A 21,211-nucleotide genomic window follows, 5' to 3' on the forward strand; every position below is an offset into this window, starting at 1 on the left:
TATACGAACAACACTATATTGCCAAATGTATTGGGGCATCCCTCCAAATCATTGGGTTCAGGTGTTCCAATCACCTCCTTGGCAACAGGTGTAAATAAATCAAGCACCTAGGCATGCAGACTGCTTCTACAAACATTTGTGAAAGAATGGGTCACTCTCAGGAGCTCAGTGAATTCATGTGTGGTTCCGTGATAGGTTGCCACCTGTGCAATAAGTCCATCCATGAAATTTCCTTTCTACTAAATATTTCATTGTCACCTGTTAGTGGTATTATAACATAGTGAAAGCAACTGGGAACAACAGCAACTCAGCCACAAAGTGGTAGGCCATGGAAAATGACAGAGCGGGGTCAGCGGAAGCGCACAGCGCGCAGAAGTCACCAACTGTCTGCAGAGTCAATAGCTAAAGACCTACGAACTTCATGTGGCCTTCAGATTAGCACAACAACAGAGCATAGAGAGCTTCATGGAATGGATTTCCATGGCCGAGCAGCTGCATCCAAGCTTTACATCACCAAGTGCAATGCAAAGCGTCAGATGCAGTGGTGTAAAGCACGCTGCCACTAGACTCTGGAGCAGTGGTGATGTGTTCTCTGGAATGATGAATCACGCTTCTCTGTCTGGCAATCCCATGGTCGTGTCTGGGTTTGTTGGTTGCCAGAAGAACGGTACTTGCCTGACTGCATTGTGCCAATTGTAAAGTTTGGTGGAGGGGGGATTATGGTGTGGGGTTATTTTTCAGGGTTTGGGCATGGCCCCTTAGTTCCAGTGAAGGGAACTCCTAAGGCGTTACAATACCAAGACATTTTGGACAAATTTCATGCTCCCAACTTTGTGGGAAGAGTTTGGGGATGGCCCCTTCCTGTTCCAACATGACTGCGCACCAGTGCACAAGGCAAGGCCCATGAAGACATGAATGAACAAGTTTGGGGTGAAGGAACTTGACTGGCCTGCACAGAGTCCTGACCTCAACCCGATAGGACAATTTTGGGATGAATTCGAGTGGACACTGCGAGCCAGGCCTTCTCGACATCAGTGCCTGACCTCACAGATGCGCTTCTAGAAGAATAGTCAAACATTCCCATAGACACACTCCTAAACCTTGTGGACAGCTTTCCCAGAAGAGTTGAAACTGTTATAGCTGCAAAGGGTGGGCCAACTCAATACTGAACCCTACGGACCAAGACTGGGAAGCCATTAAAGTTCATGTGCGTGTAAAGACAGGCGTCCCAATACTTTATACAATATGTGTCCCTTCATTTGTTCACCCCCTGCTATTATGCATTTTTAGATCTTTTTTTTTTTTGTTATAAACAATTTTATTCTTTGCATGAGAAATGCATATTTCAGCATCCCTATGGTTTAGCCACCTGCCTCTAGGTACTCTTTCACACTAATGATGAGGGTGTGATTGTAGTGACTTAGTTTTCTGTCTGCACACATGATTCAGCCCTCAATTTATACTAATTGGATCACTATACAAGGTAGCTGCATCTTTGCCTGAAGAAAGTTTACTGGAGAGGACACCAGCTGCTGGATGACTGCTTTTTTGCTGCTAGAATGTGTTGCAGCTTTGTATGTTCTCTGTATGTATAAGTCCGCAGAGTAGCAGAAGTGTTAAGTGTGTCCTTTCAATCTCTGATGTTGAAGATCTTTCATGTCAGCTGCCAAAGGGAGAAATTTACAACTCTGATGGTGCTCCTGGGTATGGGTTGTAAGGGAACGGAGAAAAGCAGCTGCAGATTCCAGTCTAACAGCATCTAATTACAGTGCAGGAATGGCCTGACATTGCATAGGCGCTGGACTGCCTGCAGAGCATTAAAGGAGAATTTCTTTTTTGTTAAAATGTATATAATACTGCCACACAAGTGATTGTTAAAAACTATCTTGTGTGTATACAGAGAGCCAAAGAATACGATGGGCTCACTGATTTTTCCAGGTGCTTACACATCTTGAAGTAAAGTTTAATACAGTACCAACACTGCTTTTTTGTTGGTCCAAATTAAAAGGTCTCCCATTTTGCAAAGTAGCACACATAGGTTTGTTTTCTTGTAACTTCTTAAACAGGCAGGGCATAAAAGACCTAAAGCAGGGGTGTCCAACCTGTGGCCCGAGATGGCTATGAATGCTGCCCAACACAAACTCATAAACTTACTTAAAAGTAATTTATTTTTTCAATTTTTTGTTAAAATGCATTTGCGCTTAGCAAACACATGCAGACAAAGAAAGATTTGACAGTGTTTCTTTACTGGACTTTTAAAGGGTTTGTTTCTAAAACAAAAATATCCCACTCTTCACAATCATGCTTCATTCATATCATCAGTTTTCAGCAGCCCCATATTTGTGAGCAACTATATTCAAGGCTGAAGCACACAAAGGGTTAAATTAAATTAACCAAAACTGCATCCATTGAACCATATATTGATGCGTTAGTTTATCAAAAACAAGTATTAGGGCTGGTTCACGCTATAGAAATGCATGCACGTTTTTTATGCGTTTTTGTTGTGTTCTGGTGCATTTTTTTATGTGTTTTTTATGTATTCCGATGCGTTTGTGATGTGTTCCAGTTCATTTTTTACCCTCTCTTTTTCTTCAATTTAAATAGGGACATGTGAGTTCCATTGCGTTTTTGATGCTTTGAACCGCATTCCAGTACAGTTCTTTACAGGAAAAATGCAGCCTGTTCTACTTTTTTTTTTTGCATCCGGAACGCACTGGAACTGCAAGCACTGATTTGAATTATGACATTGACAACCATATAACCTACATTCTGTGCATTTTGGATGCAGAAAAAAGCACACTGAAACGCATGTAGTGTCAGCTGACCCTTAATGTATTAGTTTATCAAAAACGGTGTCAAATATTTATGTTGCCCTCTCTTACTTTTCTGATAAAAGATATTATGAAAAAAAATTAAGTTTTATTACTCGTACATTATATCAGTGATCGTTAACGTGATCTGTCTGACTTTTTCTGCTCATCAGTTATCCTTATTGTTATATTATGTGTGGCCCAAGGCAATTTCTCTTCTTCCAATGTGGCCCAGGAAAGTGAAAATGTTGGACATCCCTGGCCTACAGAGTGAATTGCAAGCATATTTTTAAGTTTTTGCTCTTTTCTCTTGAAGATCCAGGAAATGTACTTCAGGGACTGTTGATTATTTCAAAGTGATAAAACTTCTGGTGTCTATAGGTTTATTTACTGCATTCCTTACCTGCCCCTTAGATTATCTGTAGTCCATTATTGACTCTATGGAAGGCAGTATTGTCTCTGCAACTGACTGAAGTTGATCTCTATGTTTTATTGAATGTAAATAGTCTCCTTGGATTGAACTGTTACAAATAAACTTCTTCTTTCACAAACACATGCAGCGACTGTCAGTGCTGTATGAACATACAGTATTTGTACAAACTGTATACATTGTTTTTCATCAGCGGAATGGGGCGAGCGCTGCTCATCCATTCACAGGAAGCTTTGTACTTTCTGAATGAATACAAAGCTTCCTGTGATTGGCTGAGGTGAAGAGGTGGGAAGATGATGTCATAATCTTCACCTCAGCCAATCAAGGGAAGCTTTGTGTTTAATCATAAAATACAAATCTTCCTGTGAATGGCTGAGGAGCATTGAAATATGTTGCTATATACTTTATGTAGCTGAGGCTACACAAGTTCAAAGAGAGCTGACAGCAACAGCATTTGTTAGTAAAAGAAATAGTTTGTTTGGAGCAGCTTCGTTCAAACAAATTCTTTAAAGTTCACTTAAAATATGGAGTTAGGCTTTAAACATGGCACATCCATTTTTTGCATTCTTAAGGTATTGTAACATAATCCGCTTCGCTGTATTGTGTTATAAACTGTATTACTATCCCTTAGGAACTGGCTGGACCAGGCCCTTGCCCGCCCTGTAACTGTAATGGATAATGAGAGGTTCACCGTTCAGTCGGTAATATTAATGTATGCTGTCCCAGCCATCATGGTGAGTCATGTATATATTTCTTGTGTTAGATCTGTCTAGTACTTTTATTTAAAAAAACATAACAGATATCATGACTGACAACATATACAGTATATTAGGTTAAAGGGGAGCCCTGGCTAGAAATTATTATAGGATGGGTGTCTGTATTGGAAGACTTGCCCTCTATTCCATTTCTGGTAACAAAATATTTAGGACTGTAAGTTCCTTCCCTTTCAGAGTGATTTGCATCCACATTATGTCTCTGTGACAGAAAGTCAGGGGAATCTCTTCGACCAGATCATGGATGTAGGTTCTAATTCTTTCCCACTCTATCCAACATTTATCACATCTTTTAACCGCCTCCTGCCCGCCATATAGTCCAATGACGGACGCAAGGCGGTTCTCTCGTTCTGGGAGGATGTCATATGACTTCCTCCCATTCTCACCGCGCATGCGCGACTCTGGGAGCGCGCATCAGTGCCCTTATCACCGGCATATCCCATACGAGCACCCTGGTCACCACCATACCATTGTCCTGATCACCACCATACCAGCATCCTGATCAATGTTTAAATATATTTACCATAGTCTGTAGTCTCTATAACTTTCACACAGACTAAATAACACACTGTGGTTATTTTTACCAAACAAATGTAGCAGAATACATTTTGGCCTACATTTATGAAGAAGGGTTATTTATTTAGAAAAATTTGTTTACAACTAAGAAAAATTTGTTTTTTTTTCAAGATTTCAAGATGTCAGTGCCGATCAAATACCTCCAAAAGAAAGCTAAATCTGTCTCAAAAAAAAAATTATTAAAATTCAATATGGGCACAGTGTTGCATGCCTGAGTAACTACCATTCAAAGTGTGACAGCACTGAAAGGTGAAAATTGGCTTGGGCTGGAAGGGGGTGAAAGTGGTAGGATTTGAGGTGGTTAATGTACATCTACATGATTGGCAAATCAGACTTTGGACCTTTTATCCTCTATCCTTACCTACTGCTTTTTGCTGGTGTATCATAGGGCAGCTTTAAAGCTGTTCAAATATTTTAGCAAATTCTTAAAAGATAATGCGTACAGAAACAGTTAGGTCCATATATATTTGGACACAATTTTAGTTTTTTTCTGGTATTTACCAAAACATATTCAGGCTATAGTTATATAATGGATATGGGCGAAAGTGCATACTCTCTGGTCTAATTTTAGGGTATGCACATCCAAATTGGAGGAAGGGTTTAGGAATTACAGTTCTTAAGAGTAGCCATCCCCCCTTTTTCAAGGGACCAGAAGTAATTTGACAATTGAATCAAAAGCTGCTTCATGGCCTGGCGTGGGCTACTCCTTCGTTATTTCTTTATCAATTAAGCAGGTAAATGGTCTGCAGTTGATTCTGTTTGTGGTATTTGCATTTGAAATCTATTGCTGTGAACCTACATCATGCATTCAAAGGTGCTGTCCATGCTAGTGAAACAGGCCATTGTAAGGTGTCAAAGATTAAACAAATCCCATCAGGGAGATAGTAGCAACAATAATAGGAGTGGCCAAATCAACAGTTTGGTACATTATGAGGAAAGAATAACGCACTGGTGAGCTCAGCAACATAGAAAGGCATGGACGTCCACGGAAGACAATGGTGGATGATGGCAGGATCCTCTCTATGGTAAAGAAAAACCCATTCACAACATCCAGACAAGTGAAGAACACTCTCCAGGAGGTGGGCGTATCATTGTCAAAGTCTACAAAGACTTCATGAGAGCAAATACAGAGGGTTCACCACAATGTGCAAACCATTCATAAGCCTGAAGAATAGAAAAGCCAGATTAGACTTTGCCAAAAAACATCTAAAAAAAAGCCAGACCAGTTCTGGAAAAGCATTCTTTGGATGGATGAAATTAACATTTATCTGTACCAGAATGACAGGAAGAAAAAAGTGTGAAGAAGGCTTGGAACAGCTCATGATACAAAGCACACAACATCATCTGTAAAACATGGTGGAGTCAGTGTGATGGCATGGTCATGAATGGCTTCCAGTGGCACTGGGTCATTGGTGCTTATTGATGATGTGACAGAAGCAGCTGGATGAATTCTGCACTGTTTAGAGATATACTGTCAGCCCAAATGCAGTAAAGTTGATTGGACGGATCTTCACAGTACAAATGGACAATGATCCAAAACACACTGCAGAAGCAACCCATGAGCTTTTGAAAGAAAAGAAGTGGAATATTCTGCAATGGCTTAGTCAGTCACCTGATCTCAACCCAATTGAGCATGCATTTCACTTGCTGAAGGCAAAACTAAAGGCAGAAAAAGCCACAAACAAAGAACAACTGAAGACAGCTGCAGTTAGAGCCTGGCAAATCATCAGGAAGGAGGAAACCCAGTCTTTGGTAATGTCCATGTGTTCCAGACTTCAGGCAGTCATTGCCAGTAAAGGATTCTTAACAAAATATTAAAAATAAACATTTTATTTAGGATTATATTCAATTATCCAATTACTTTTGGTCCCTTGAAAAAGGGGTGATGGCTACTCTTAAGAGCTGTAATTCCTAAACCCTTCCTCCAATTAGGAAGTACATACCCTCAAATTAAACCTGAGAGTGTGCACTTTCAGTCCATATCCATTATATAAATATAGCTTGAATATGTTTTGGTAAATACCTGAAGAAAAAACTAAAATTGCCTGTGTCAAAATATATATGGACCTAACTAAATAAAAGAGATAAGTTCCTCTGGCTTCCATCTTCCTTGAGACTCACACTAGAGGCAGTTCTTCTATACCAATGAATGCTTACTCCTGCCTCTAAAATAGCAGTACTAGATAGTTTTGGGGCTTTAGCAGTGCAGTGACATGTAAACATTATGTATGTCATGTAAATAAGAACTTTGTCTTTAAATTTTGGATGTTTTTAGCCATTTAGCTGTCATCCACACTGCTTTCCCTAACCAACTTTCCTTCTAACTCCATAGGTTGCCTTCCTCTTCACTAATGCCCTTAGAGTGATCTTCCATGCTCCTGGCATTCCCCCTACTACTTATGCTTTGGTACAACTGCAGGTAATTTACCCTCCAGGTTTTGCAGTCATTTCTTCTGAAATTATTTTACTAATTTAGTTTTTGGTTCTGGATATATACAGAGAGGGTGGGTATTGGCTTCTTCTCTAGGAGTTGGGCAGAAGAAAACTGCTAAACTTCTCATTCTTTAGAAACCTCATTGGCAATTCAACTCCCTCACATTAGGTGGTGGGGCACAAGATTTCACACCAGCTTACTTGCACTGTCTAGCTATAGCCCTAGATCATGTGGTGATTTGTTTCTCTGTTCACCATTAGCCTACACCCAGAACTAGTTGGGTGACATTGTTCTTTGTTCATCCACTTTGTCTACAAGATCCACAGAAGCTGAGCACTAGAAAACATAAATAATTTTCATTTATAAAAACACTGATTCCTCTTTCCTTATCTCATATTTGTCCATCATTTAGTGCCCTGCTAGTATGAAGTTTCTGATCTTTGTTTCAGGCTGTATTGACCAAAATGCCTGTTTAATGCATGTTTTAATTCTGCCTTTTAATAAAAACAATTGACTACCAATAACAGTGAGACATTCTTTAGGATTCCCAGTGTACTTTGCTAATAGCAATGTCAGTTATTTAAACAATTGAAGAGACCTCCTGCGCTATAATGGATGTCCTACTACTAAGCAGCTTACACTTGCCTTAACCACAAGGTGGATGAATAAAACAACTAAAGTAAAATAGTGAAGCGCTAATGTTGACTAAGGAACATGCATAATACAATGCTAATCAGTGAATGACTAGAGACCATAAGGACAATATACCCTGAATAACTAACACACTTACATACAGTTGCAAGAAAAAGTATGTGAACCCCTTGGGATTACGTGGAGTTTTGCATGAATTGGGCATAAAATGTGCTCTGAATGTCATCTAAGTCACAACAATAGAAGAACACAGTCTGCTGAACATAATACTACACAAACATTAGATGTTGCCATGGTTTAATTGCACATAACATGTAAACATTCACAGTGCAGGGAGGAAAAAGTATGTGAGGCCCTAGCTTAATGACTTCTCCCAGAGCTAATTGGAGCCAGGAGTGAACCAACCTTGACTCCAATCAGTGTGATGATATTGGATGTGTTGCTGACAGCGGCCCTGCCCTTAAAAAACACACACCTGTTTTGGGTTTACTGGTTTCAAGAAGCACTGTCTGATGTGAACCATGCCTCGCAGAAAAGAGCTCTCAGAAGACCTACGATCAAGAATTGTTGACTTGCATGAAGCTGGAAAGGGTTACAAAAGTATTTCCAAAAGCCTTGATGTTCATGTGTCCACGGTAAGACAGACTGTCTACAAATGGAGAAAGTTTAGCACTGTTGCTACTCTCCCTAGGCATGGTCGTCCTGTAAAAATGACTGCAAGAGCACAGCGCAGAATGCTGCATGAGGTAAAGAAGCATCCCAGAGTGTCAGCTAAAGACCTACAGAAATCTCTGGCACATGCTAACATTTTTGTTGACACATCTACAATAAGGAAAACATTAAACAAGAATGGAGTACATAGGAGAACACCACGGAGGAAGCCATTGCTGTCCAAAAAGAATATTGCAGCACGTTTGAAGTTTACAAAAGAGCACCTGGATGTTCCACAGCACTACTGGCAAAATATACTGTGGACAGATGAAACCAAGATTGAGTTGTTTGGGAAGAACACACAACACTATGTGTGGAGAAAAAAAGGCACAGCACACCAACATCAAAACCTCATCCCCACTGTAAAACATGGCGGAGGGAGCATCATGGTTTGGGGCTGCTTTGCTGCCTCAGGGCCTGGACGGATTGTTGTCATTGATGGGAAAATGAATTCCAGAGTTTATCAAGACATTTTGCAGGAAAACATACGACCATCTGTCCACCAACTGAAGCTCCGCAGAGGATGGGTGATTCAACAGGGCAATGACCCAAAGCATACAAGTAATTCAACAAAACAATGGCTGCAATAGCACAGAATACGCCTTCTGGAGTGGCCCAGTCAGAGTCCTGACCTCAACCCGATTGAAAGGCTGTGGCATGACCTTAAGAGAGCGATTCACACCAGACATCCCAAGAATATTGCTACACTGAAACAGTTTTGTGAAGCGGAGTGGTCCAAAATTACTCCAGATCGTTGTGCAGGTCTGATCTGCAACTACAGGAAACGTTTGGTTGAGGTTATTGCTGCCAAAGGAGGGTCAACCAGTTATTAAGTCCAAGGGTTCACATACCTTTTCCTCCCTGCACTGTGAATGTTTACATGTTATGTGCAATTAAACCATGGCAACAACTAATGTTTGTGTAGTATTATGTTCAGCAGACTGTGTTCTTCTATTGTTGTGACTTAGATGACGTTCAGAGCACATTTTATGCCCAATTCATGCAAAACTCCACATAATCCCAAGGGGTTCACATACTTTTTCTTGCAACTGTAATAAGTCCCCATGAAAGGGGAATAGATGGTGACACATATTATTGATGTGCAAGTGCTCATATAGAACAGTTCATGCTGTGCGAAAGTCCATAATATGTTTATTCCAAACTCGGTGGTCACTACATTGAACACAGCAAGCCACGTGGGGTGATCACAATGCCACACGGTGTGCAAAAAGATCCATAAATGGCCAAATTGGCTCCTCAACTCCTAACTTAGTCATGTGGATCGTGATGCAACGCGTCGGTACGCACTGACAGCACTACCTGGACGCGGTGATGCAATTTCTGGCGTGGACGCCATTTTGGAGCCATCGTGGAGCTAGTGAAGCTGCATATCAGCATCTAACCATGAGTATATACCCATGATATGGGAACAAGGCATTTTTTATGCTTTTTAAATGTGAGTGGGCAATTGGCTCTGGGTGTTTTGTATTAATAAAGGCAGGATAACACTATGGAGCATTTTTCTTGTTTTCATTATATCCTGCTATGATCACCCATATCTGAGTATCCCTAAGTCTGGAGAAGGTCCAGAAGCGCTAAGGTCGGGGTCCTAAGTGTTCCAGTCCTGAGGAGAGTCATCTGGAGTACACGTGGGTTACCCACACAGTGTTTTGGCCCTAAGGGTCTAAGTTAGGAGGTGAGGAGCCAATTTGGCCATTTATGGATCTTTTTGCACACCATGTGGCATTGTGATCACCCCACGTGGCTTGCTGTGTTCAATGTAGTGACCACCGAGTTTGGAATCAACATATTATGTACTTTCACACAGCATGAACTGTTCTATATGAGCACTTGCACATCAATAATATACAGTGGGGATCGAAAGTTTGGGCACCCCAGCTAAAAATTTGTATTAATGTGTATAAAGAAGCCAAGGAAAGATGGAAAAATCTCCAAAAGGCACCAAATTACAGATTAGACATTCTTATAATATGTCAACAAAAGTTAGATTTTATTTCCATCATTTACACTTTCAAAATAACAGAAAACAAAAAAATGGCGTCTGCAAAAGTTTGGGCACCCTGCAGAATTTATAGCATGCACTGCCCCCTTTGCCAAGCTGAGACCTGCCAGTGTCATGGATTGTTCTCAATCATCGTCTGGGAAGACCAGGTGATGTCAAGCTCAAAGGTTTTAAATGCCCAGACTCATCTGACCTTGCCCCAACAATCAGCACCATGGGTTCTTCTAAGCAGTTGTCTAGAAAACTGAAACTGAAAATAGTTGACGCTCACAAAGCTAGAGAAGACTATAAGAAGATAGCAAAGCGTTTTCAGATGTCAATATCCTCTGTTCGGAATGTAATTAAGAAATGGCAGTCATCAGGAACAGTGGAAATTAAAGCAACATCTGGAAGACCAAGAAAAATATCAGACAGAACAGCTCGCAGGATTGTGAGAAAAACAATTCAAAACCCACGTTTGACTGCACGATTCCTCCAGAAAGATCTGGCAGACACTGGAGTTGTGGTACACTATTCCACTATAAAGAGATACTTGTACAAATATGGTCTTCATGGAAGAGTCATCAGAAGAAAACCTCTTCTACGTCCTCACCACAAAAATCATCGTTTGAACTTTGCAAATGAACATATAGACAAGCCTGATGCATTTTGGAAACAAGTTCTGTGGACCGATGAGGTTAAAATTGAACTTTTTGGCCGGAATGAGCAAAGGTATGTTTGGAGAAGAAGGGGCACAGAATTTAATGAAAAGAACCTTTGTCCAACTGTTAAGCATGGGGTTGGATCAATCATGTTTCGGGGTTGTGTTGCAGCCAGTGGCACAGGGAACATCTCACGAGTAGAAGGAAAAATGGATTGTTTTGTATGTGTGTTAGTTGTTCAGGTTATATTGTCCTTATGGTCTCTAGCCATTCACTGATTAGCATTGTATTATGCATGTTCCTTAGTCAACATTAGCGCTTCACTATTTTACTTTTAATATGAGTTATTTACCTTTAAGTCAAAAGAAGCATGGATTTATCTTACATGGGAATACCTGAAAGTGAATCAATAGACCCATCTATTTACCTTGAAATTGATTGAAATGTGTTAGGTTCCTTCTGGTCTCGTGTCAGTTTATACACAGGTACACTTTAATTTATAATGAATAATTATAATGAGGATGCATTTTGACATTGTAGGAGCATTGCTTTGTTTCCACTCCAAAATAATACATTTCCAGGCACATAAAAAGAGGGCCCTGAGGACCATTGTACACATATGCACATATAGTTCCCTTTACATACAGAACCATGCAGGTTTGTTAAAAGTCACAGCTAATCCACTTTAAAACTTTATAAAAAAAAAAACAAAAACAAAAAAAAACTACTGCTCAGTAATCAATGCTTTCTTAGGGCCAGTTCACACTGACTTGCACTAAAATGTATGGAAAAGGCATATATATTTCCATCCATTTTAATGTGTGCTGACATCTGTTGACATACATTTTGACGTCCGTTGACATGCATGTGCAGTGTTATGGTGTGAATAGGACACATTGGAAATGATTGTTTTTCAGCTGTCCTTCCATTGATCTGCGTTTTATAGCTGTGCTAAAATGCAGAACAATGCATTGATGTGACTTGGCCCTTAGTCTTGTCTCTATAGGCTATACACATTGTGTAATCCAGAGGTCGGTAGTATGTGTTCCCTCGCATGACATAAGCAACGGGACATTGTCATAGTTTCTGTATTCCCCATGTGTAATTAAAAGGAAGTTTTGCAATTACTGTAAGTTCCTTTTCGGTAAAACAAATAATGGATAGAGAGTACCTTAATCCATGCACACACATTCTCCTTTCTTTTATGGGACATTTGTGTTTATTGACTATTTAGAGGTAGAAGAATGGCAGACAACAAGGCTGGGGGAAAATGAAGAATGGCGTTCTCTTTCGCAGTGTCCTATATTCTAGAGAGGGGGTAATAACTATCATCTGTCATCCTTTGTGCTTCAACAAAAATATTTTTAAATAATTGAAAAATCTCCTTTCTGTTTAGCTTTGAGCTAGCCATAGATGGATCAAAAATTCAACTGGTTTAGTAGGAATGGACAGCCTATCAATCAACTCAGTACAACCAGCCTGTCATTTTTTTTTTCATTCGACCACTTCTGGTGGCTATAGTCTCCAGCAGTGATCATTGTATTCTGACGGCTTGGAAACATCTTGCTGTCAGAATACAACAATAGCAGGAGGGATTCCTCCATCATTACTGTAAAAAAAACCAAACAAACACAAACCATTGGAAAAACTGTCCTAGGGTACAGCTGGTGGTGTCCCAAATAACACAGTAAAGAAAAATACACACAAACCACTTGTAGAGCACTACAAAGTTCAGTTCATTCAAAGTCAATGGAGGAGTAATCCTGCAGGAGATCCTGCAGCTTGCCAAAAGATTCGGGGTGATCTAAGGAGCTCAAAAACAAGAAGAAAGCAGCGTAGGATTTCATTTACAATAGCCAGTAAATTTATTCCATAAAATCCATATAGCTTACTTACATGTACAATTCTTGACAATCAGCATCAGTAGGAATGAAAACACTGACGCGGTCTCTGTCAGCGAAGCAGAGAGCTGCAGAGACCGCAAGCTGTGTGAGACACTATCTCTCTAGCTGGATTGAGAGACATTTAGGCATGACAGCTGTCAAACAAGTCCACCAGTAGTCGGCATCCTGCACTGGAACAAATGCCTCATAACATGCGGTAACGTGTAGTGTTTCAGAAGCCACTCCTCCTTCATCAAAGACCTGCACCTTTGAACTAAATAATGACAGCTAGGGCAGAGGGGCGGTAAAGGGAGCAAGACATTTTTTAAATGAAACACAGTGCTATGGAAAAAACAGCGCTAAAAGAACGAACTATATTATTTGTATAATTGATACAAGTTATGTGGGACTCAGGGCTCTATTTATATAGCCTAAATCGGCTTTGTGATGCTAGAGAATCGTCCTTATGCTCAATTAACCCTTGAAAACTGCTGAGTAATCCATATATATTTGTACCTCTTCTTTTATCTCACAAGTTACAATTGCACTATTAAAAACTGTTCATAATTAACTCATGCACAGTAATTTTATAGAAATTACCATAAAAGGGGGTATATGTACAGTGCCTTGAAAAAGTATTCATACCCCTTGTAATTTTCCCATGTTACAACCAAAAACATAAATGTATTTTATTGGGATTTTATGTGATAGACCAACACAAAGTGGCACATAATTGTGAAGAGGAAGGAAAATTGTAATGCAATGCTGAACACAATAACTAAAAGCAAGTCATATACACACAATACACAGGTAGTCTCACACAGGTACGTTTAACCAGCATTTACACCATTAATTATTCTAAGCATGTGAAAGACCCACTACTGGATGAACACCTGCCCTGGCACATCGTAGCATTCACTCGGCACTCCAAGAAATAACAGAATCCTACTGCAATGTTCTTGCACTGTCAAAACTCCACTTTTTTTTATCACACAACACACAGGAGGATATATCTTATAGTCCTCACAATCTGCCTAACACACACCAATAATAATGTGAGCATTACAGCATGAAATAGACACATCTTTTGACAGCGTCACAGCATAGAATTAATACATTACCAAAGCTATGGGAAGATGGGAAGGAACAGACCCCATCAGAAACCTAATGCACAAGGGGTCGCGGAGAAGCCTTAATGTGACCAGCTGATGAGCTCATATAGCCTTGGCAAGAGTCCCAGCGTCACAGCATCCTCTTCCGCATAGGAAGCTGCTCACCTTGACCACACTCAAGCTTTCCATTTTAAGCTATTTTTCTGGCAGCTTTCCTGAAGTGGGCGAGCGCCATGCCCACTCTAGGAGGATCTAGCAGAAAGGTTCCGTGAGGTCAACAGAGTCACGCCCAGCCACTACGCTGAACAAACAACGTTATCTAAGAGTATCACTCTTTTGCTTCAGATCAGCTTCTTATCTACCCTAAACGTAAAGATTTCTAACTTCTCAAACAAGTAGACATCTTTAATTGCACAAACAAGTTCTTATCTAATTTAAGCAGTCTAATGTAACATCTCTAGATGTCACAAACACGTTCAATCCCACAAACTCTTCTTATCTACTTTAACCTCCCTAGCGGTCTGATTATGTCCATATTTCTGTGCTCAAAGCGATACATTTTTTTGCATGGAAATATGTATTTTTTTTTATTGTAGGCCTGTAATTTTTAGAAATAACTCACTGAAATCTGTCCGAACAAGAGTCTTGTAAACATCCCTGGTATGTTACAATTTGAAACACGAAATCATAAATTATAATTTAATAAATAATCATAAAAATAATAATATAATAATAATAAATTTAATTCAATAATATAATCAAACCAAAAACACTGAAATTTGAAATAGAGCGCCAAGTTCGCATATCACTGAGCAAAGTCGCAAAATCGTTTTCAGTGTCTGATGACGAATTTCCCCACGAATCATGACTCAATTCTGCAAGTGGTTCTGATTTGTTATCGCTGTTCTCTAGCTGGTCTAAAACCGCTTTTGACCTCAAGGGAAGCTTTTTAGACACCATGGACGTTTCTCAGTTTCCAGGCAGAAAGAACAGTAAAAATGCAGGCAGGGCACAGGACAAAGCACTAGGGACAAAATGTATGTGAAATGGTTTGATACAGCAATGTTTTACTATGTGATTTTAGTGTATTTAGTGAATGTCACTTTTTTCAAATTTCCCGCCATTCCGTCCCCCGTACGTCCCGACGTCGCAGGGAACGGAACCCAGATGACAGATGCCGGCATCTGCCGGAGGACATTGCCGGGGACACTGCAGGAGGGACATCACGGGAGCGCTGGACAAGGCAAGTGAAGAACAGATCCCGGAGCAGCGCCACATGGTAAGCCTGAGTGTAGCTCAGGGTTACCGCTTGTGGTACTGAAACTTTACCCCGAGCTACACTCGGGAATACCGCCAGGGAGGTTAAGCAGTCTAATATCTTGTGACTGTTCCTTGGGCCTGGAGAAATGACATCAATGTCATTTCTCATGCTCCTGGCATCTGGGCAACGATGCTTTATTGTAAAAAATTACCCAAGAAACAAAAAGTCCAAGGCCAACACATGTCATAGGCGTTTCAAAAATGATAAATGGTTTTCAACATTTTTTACAAATAGATATCTGAAAAGCGTGGCGTGCATTTGTATTCACCCACCTGAGTCAATACTTTATAGAATCACCTTTCGCTGCAATTACAAGTCATTTTGGGTATGTCTCTGCCAGCTTTGCCCATTCTTCTTTGCAAAATAGCTCAAGCTCTGTCAGATTGGTTGGAGAGCATCTGTGAACAGTAATTTTCAAGTCTTGCCACAGATTCCCAATTGGATTTAGGACTGGACTTTGGGCCATTGTAACATGAAAAAGCTTTGATCTAAACCATTCCATTGTAGCTCTGGCTGTATGTTTAGGGTTGTTGTCCTGCTGGAAGGTGAACCTCCGCCCCAGTCTCAAGTATTTTGCAGACTCTTAACAGGTTTTCTTCTAAGATTGCCCTGTATTTGGCTGCATCCATCTTCCAATCAACTCTGACCAGCTTCCCTGTCCCTGCTGCAGGAAAGCATCCCCACAACATGATGCTGCCGCCACCATGTTTCATGGGGATAGTGTGTTCAGGGTGAAGTGAAGTGTTAGTTTTCACACATAGCATTTTGCTTTTAGGCCAAAAAGTTCAGTTTTGGTCTCATCTGACCAGAGTACCTTCTTCCACATGTTTGCTGTGTCCCCCACATGACTTCCTGCAAACTTCAAATGAGATTTCTTATGGCTTTCTTTCAACAATGGCTTTATTCTTGCCACTCTACCATAAAGGCCATATTTGTGGAGTGCACAACTAATAGTTGTCCTCTGGACAGATTTTTGGTTGTAACATGACAAAATGTGGGAAATTTCAAGGGGTATGAATACTTTTTCAAGACACTGTATATATAGAAAATATACTTATATTGACATATATAAAATTTATTAAACAAGGGAAATTTTCTTTCTATTTGTAATTAGGGGGATAGAAATTTATGATGAAAGATTTTATGATGAAATAATTGTATGAATTTCTGATTCTTCATTCAGCCCTTTGGGGGCAGAGTGTCCAACGTGATGATCCAAAAGGTTTCCCTGTTACATAGCCTTTGGAACCTTTCTGTAAATTACCCAGTATTCAGGTTGGATTCTAAATCCCATACCTTCAGACCCCTTGTGAACTTACTATGTTTAAATGAAAAGTGCCTGGGAACACTGTGTTCAATATCATCTGACTCAATAAGTCTCCTGTGGGTTCCAAACCTTTTTCTAATGGTTTGGATAGTGCGACCTACATAAAATAGGCTTCATGGACACGTTAGACAATACATATCGAACTCTGTATAGCAATTAAAAAATTCTGGATTTCATATTTCTTCTGATTATAATCTAACAAAGAGGTTTGTTTATGGGTGACAAAAGGACACATCTTACAGTTTTTTCTTACATTGATGCATACATTTTATATCAAAGAAAGAATTGAGGGTACCTGTTAATGATTTAACTGACCCTTCATCTTTTAGCTTGCTGGGCTCTATTTTTTTTCTGACACTAGGGGCTTTTCTGTAGGAGAATGTAGGTTTGTTGGGTAGTATTATACCCAATTTTGGATCTTTTTGAAAATCTCTTACATATTGCAATATTTACAGTGAAATTGTGTAACAAATCTTATTTCATTTTGTTCTTTATTCTTCCTCCCTGTTTGGGGGAGGGGGTTTCAAGGCATACAGATTGGGCTTTAATCAGGTCCTCCTATATTCCTTATGTTTAAATTTTTGAACTAGAATGTTACTTTGGTTTTTGTAATCCTCTCTACTAGAGCAGTTTTTTCTGAGTCTTTAAAATTGACCTTTTGGTATGTTGTGTAACCAATTTGGATGATGGCAACTGTTGGCATGCAAGTAAGAGTTACCAGCTGATTCCTTTAAATGATTCTTAGAGCTAATGGCTGTTCCTTTATGCCCTAATTCTAAGTCCAAGAACACCAGTGTGTCACAATTATGTGCATAGCTGAAAGATAGGTCCATAGAGTCATGGTAAAAAGTTATCAATATATTGGGATAGACCATTTGTGAGACTTTCTATAGAGGCAGTAATAGGCCTGCCGGGTGGATTGGTAGCATTTTTATTAATTTTAGGGGTGTGATAGAAGTGTGGGGGTCTTCATCACATCACCAAAGAGAAATGCATTGTAGTATCATGTGCGGTGTGTACTTTTCTATTTTACTTCTTTTGTTTACCTCCTCTTCTTCCCCTTCTCTTACTTTTCTTTTTTCTTTAAATTTGTTTGAGGTTACCTTTGGGTGATTTGATGTATTGGGGAGTTCAGTGTTTATTGCATTGGAGTGATCCATGTGTTCTGTTTCAGCTGGTACCTCAAATGTGTTCTGTGTGGATTTTTTTTCAAAGTTCTTTTGTATTTCTATTGATACCATTTCATTATTCTTGTTTGGTGTGTGGACTGTGTTACTCCAAAATTATGCGGTTCCATGGGTACTGCTATTGGCGATGTCTGAGGACCTATATCATCTAGTTTATCAATTTTATCCTTTGTCCCCTGTTTGCGGTTAGTACCAAGGGAAATGTCAGTAGTCATAACCGCAACAAGGAGTTAACTTTTATTCTGGTGAGTATTGGTTAAATTCTCTACCTTCTTAGTGAACACTTGGTCTTTCTTATAATCATCCAGATCCATTTTTAATTTATTCATTTTGCTACTTTTTAATATTTTGATTAAGTACCGTCATCCATTGGGAATAAAGGACCGACGATTTTTATTTTATAACTCCTAACTAATGCGTGATGATATTCCCTTTTTCTCTCCCTCTGCGTGGTGATTAATTTAAACCATTTAGTTGTACAAACCTCTGGTGCCATTCTTTCTCTAGATCTTCCTCTAAAACAAATCACATAATTTTAATATTCTTAGACCTCTGGGTGTGATATTTAGTTCAAAATATTTGTATAAAAAATAAATATCCCACCATTGGGCATTTTCAGTGTTGATCCTATCTTCTAATTTGCGAAATAATTTCCTCACATTTTGTTCAAAAGGCTTCCTCTGTGGGGGTATCCCATTAACTTATTTTTTCCTTTTGGATCCTTTTTGAAGATTGATGGTTTTATCTAGATTGAACACATCAGGTAATATTTACATAATTGGTTCTGTCTTTGGGATTGGACGTCCTTAATTACTGTAGTTATTTATAGTTATATAGCTAGTATGGCTGAAAAGAGACAAAAGTCAATCCAGTCCAGTTGAAAAATAAAAATAAAAGTCAGCAGCTACAAAACTGTAGCTGCTGACTTTTAAAATACAGAGCGCTACTTGTTCCTCAGTGCAGCGATGTCCTCACCACAGCTGATTTCACCGGCCGTCTTCTCTCCCCAGCGCCGGCATCTTCAGTGTGGGCACCCGGCTGTGACAGCTTGATACTTCACAGCTGGGTGCCCACTGCGCATGTATGAGAAGTTTGGTTGCCCTTCTCTGTACTTTCTCCAGTTCCCCAATGTTCTTTTTGTGATGCATGCATATTCTTAGCCCCCAAGTGCATAACCTTAAATTTATCAACATTAAACCTCATTTGCCCCATAGTTGCCCAATTAAACAGTGCATTGAAGTCGGCTTGTAAGTTGGAGACATCCTGTAAGGACGTTATTCCACTGCACAGCTTGGTGTCATCTGCAGAGACTGAAATGGTATTTTTAATCCCAGACTGTATATTGTTTATAAATTTATTAAAAAGTAAGGGTCCCAACACTGAACCTTGGGGTACACCACTAACAACCCTAGACCATTCAGAGTATGAATCATTAACCACTGCTTTCTGAATACGATCTTTTAGCCAGTTTTCTATCCATTTACATATGGATTTTTTCATGCCTGTAGACTTTACCTTACACATTAGCCGTGTGTGGAGAACTGTGTCAAATTCTTTTGCAAAATCCAAGTATACCACATCCACAGCCACCCCTCTGTCCAAGGTTTTGCTCACCTCCTCATAAAAAAGAAATCCGATTTGTTTGACAACTTCTGTCTTTCATGAATTCATGCGGTCTGTTGCTTAAAATATTTTTTCCAGCAAGAACGGATCTATGGGGTCTTTTATGAAACTCTCCAGTATCTTCCCAACTATAGAAGTTAAACTAACAGGTCTATAATTACTTGATAAAGATTTTGACCCCTTTTTAAATATAGGCACTACATTAGCCTTATGCCAATCCTGTGGTACTATGCCAGTCATTAAAGAGTCCCTAAAAATTGGAAACAATAGCTTTGAAATGACAGAGCTCAATTCTTTAAGGACCCGTGGGTGTATACCATCCGGTCCAGGTGCTTTATTCACCTTTATTCTGTCTAAATATTTCTGGATTATATCAGTTGTGAGCCAATGTGGATCATCTGGGGTTGTGTCAATACCATGCCCATTATGGACAAGAGCTCCCCCATGCTCCTTTGTATACACAGAGCTGAAGAAGGTATTTAATAAATTTGCCTTCTCTTTGTCCCCAGTCACCCACTGTAGACTATTTTGTAAAGGGCCTACATGCTCAGACCGGACTTTTTTGCTATTAATATATTTGAAGAATTTTTGGGGGTTTGTCCTGCTATCTTTTGCAATCTGTCGTACGTTTTTAATTTTTTCAGCCTTTATTTCCTTTTTGCATATTCTGTTATATTCTTTGTAATGTTTAAAAAATTATAGCGTTCCCTCATTTTTATATTTAATAAAACCTCTTTTCTTATTATTTATAGCTTTTTTAACTTTGGCCGTAAGCCACAGAGGTTTGATTTTTAGCCTTTTAAACTTGTTGCCCATGGGAATATATTTTGCAGTGTGTTCACATACAGTCTTTTTGAAGAACTCCCATTTCTGTGTTGTGTTCATTGATGACAATATTCCCTCCCAGTCTAAGTCTTGGAGAGCAGATCTCAGCCTTGGAAACTTAACTCTCTGAAAGTTGAGCGTTTTTATTTTTCCCATATGTGCTTGATGTTTACAGCTAACAATAAATGAAATCATGTTATGGTCATTGCTACCCACATGTTCTTTTATGTGGACATTCATAATAAGCGTAATATAGTTCCATGTGGAAAAAACTGTCCTAGGTGCAGCTGCTGGTAACCCAATCAGGACAGTAAAAAACAAATACACACAAACCACTTGTAGCACTCTACAAAGTCCAGTCCACTCAAAGTAAATGGGGGAGTAATGTTCCAATAAACAGGAGATCCGGCAGTTTGCCAAAAGATTTGGGGTGATCCAAGGAGCTCAAAAACAAGAAGAAAGTAGCGCGGTATTCCCGTTAGAATCGCTAGTAAATTTATTCCATAAAAACAATATAGCTTACTTACATGTACAATTCCTGACAATCAGATTCAGTAGGCATGAAGACACTGCAGAGCTGTCAGCGAAGCGGAGAGCTGCAGAGACCGCAAGCTTTGTGAGACACTATCTCTCTAGCCAGCTTGAGAGATATTTAGGCATGATAGCTGTCAAACATGTTTGCCAGTAATCGGCGTCCTGTACTAATGAACAACGGCCTCATGATAACTCCTTTGTGTCTGCCGAGCGTAAGGGGTGGTGCTAGGGAGCAGTAACGCATTTCAGAGGCCACTGCTCCTTCATCAAAGACCTGCCCCCTTGGACTAATGACTTGGTTTGAATAATGACAGCTGGGGAGGAGGGTCGGGAAAGGGGGTGGGACATTA

At 39.7% G+C, this 21,211-nt stretch overlaps 1 protein-coding gene across 3 annotated transcripts in view; it reads left to right on the plus strand.

The window, feature by feature from the left end:
* TMEM94 (transmembrane protein 94) overlaps nucleotides 1-21,211 on the plus strand; it is a 226,028-nt gene that overhangs the window by 78,442 nt on the left and 126,375 nt on the right. For all 3 annotated transcript variants that reach the window (XM_089668748.1, XM_089668743.1, XM_089668746.1), the window contains exons 8-9: nucleotides 3,872-3,974; nucleotides 6,922-7,008. In XM_089668748.1, the coding sequence (XP_089524874.1) occupies nucleotides 3,872-3,974; nucleotides 6,922-7,008 (190 nt within the window). The remainder of the gene's footprint in view (nucleotides 1-3,871; nucleotides 3,975-6,921; nucleotides 7,009-21,211) is intronic.

Source organism: Staurois parvus, unplaced genomic scaffold (assembly GCF_062004578.1).
Source record: "Staurois parvus isolate SC_StPar_1 unplaced genomic scaffold, SC_StPar_1.0 ptg000008l, whole genome shotgun sequence".
NCBI classification, from domain to species: Eukaryota; Metazoa; Chordata; class Amphibia; order Anura; family Ranidae; genus Staurois; species Staurois parvus.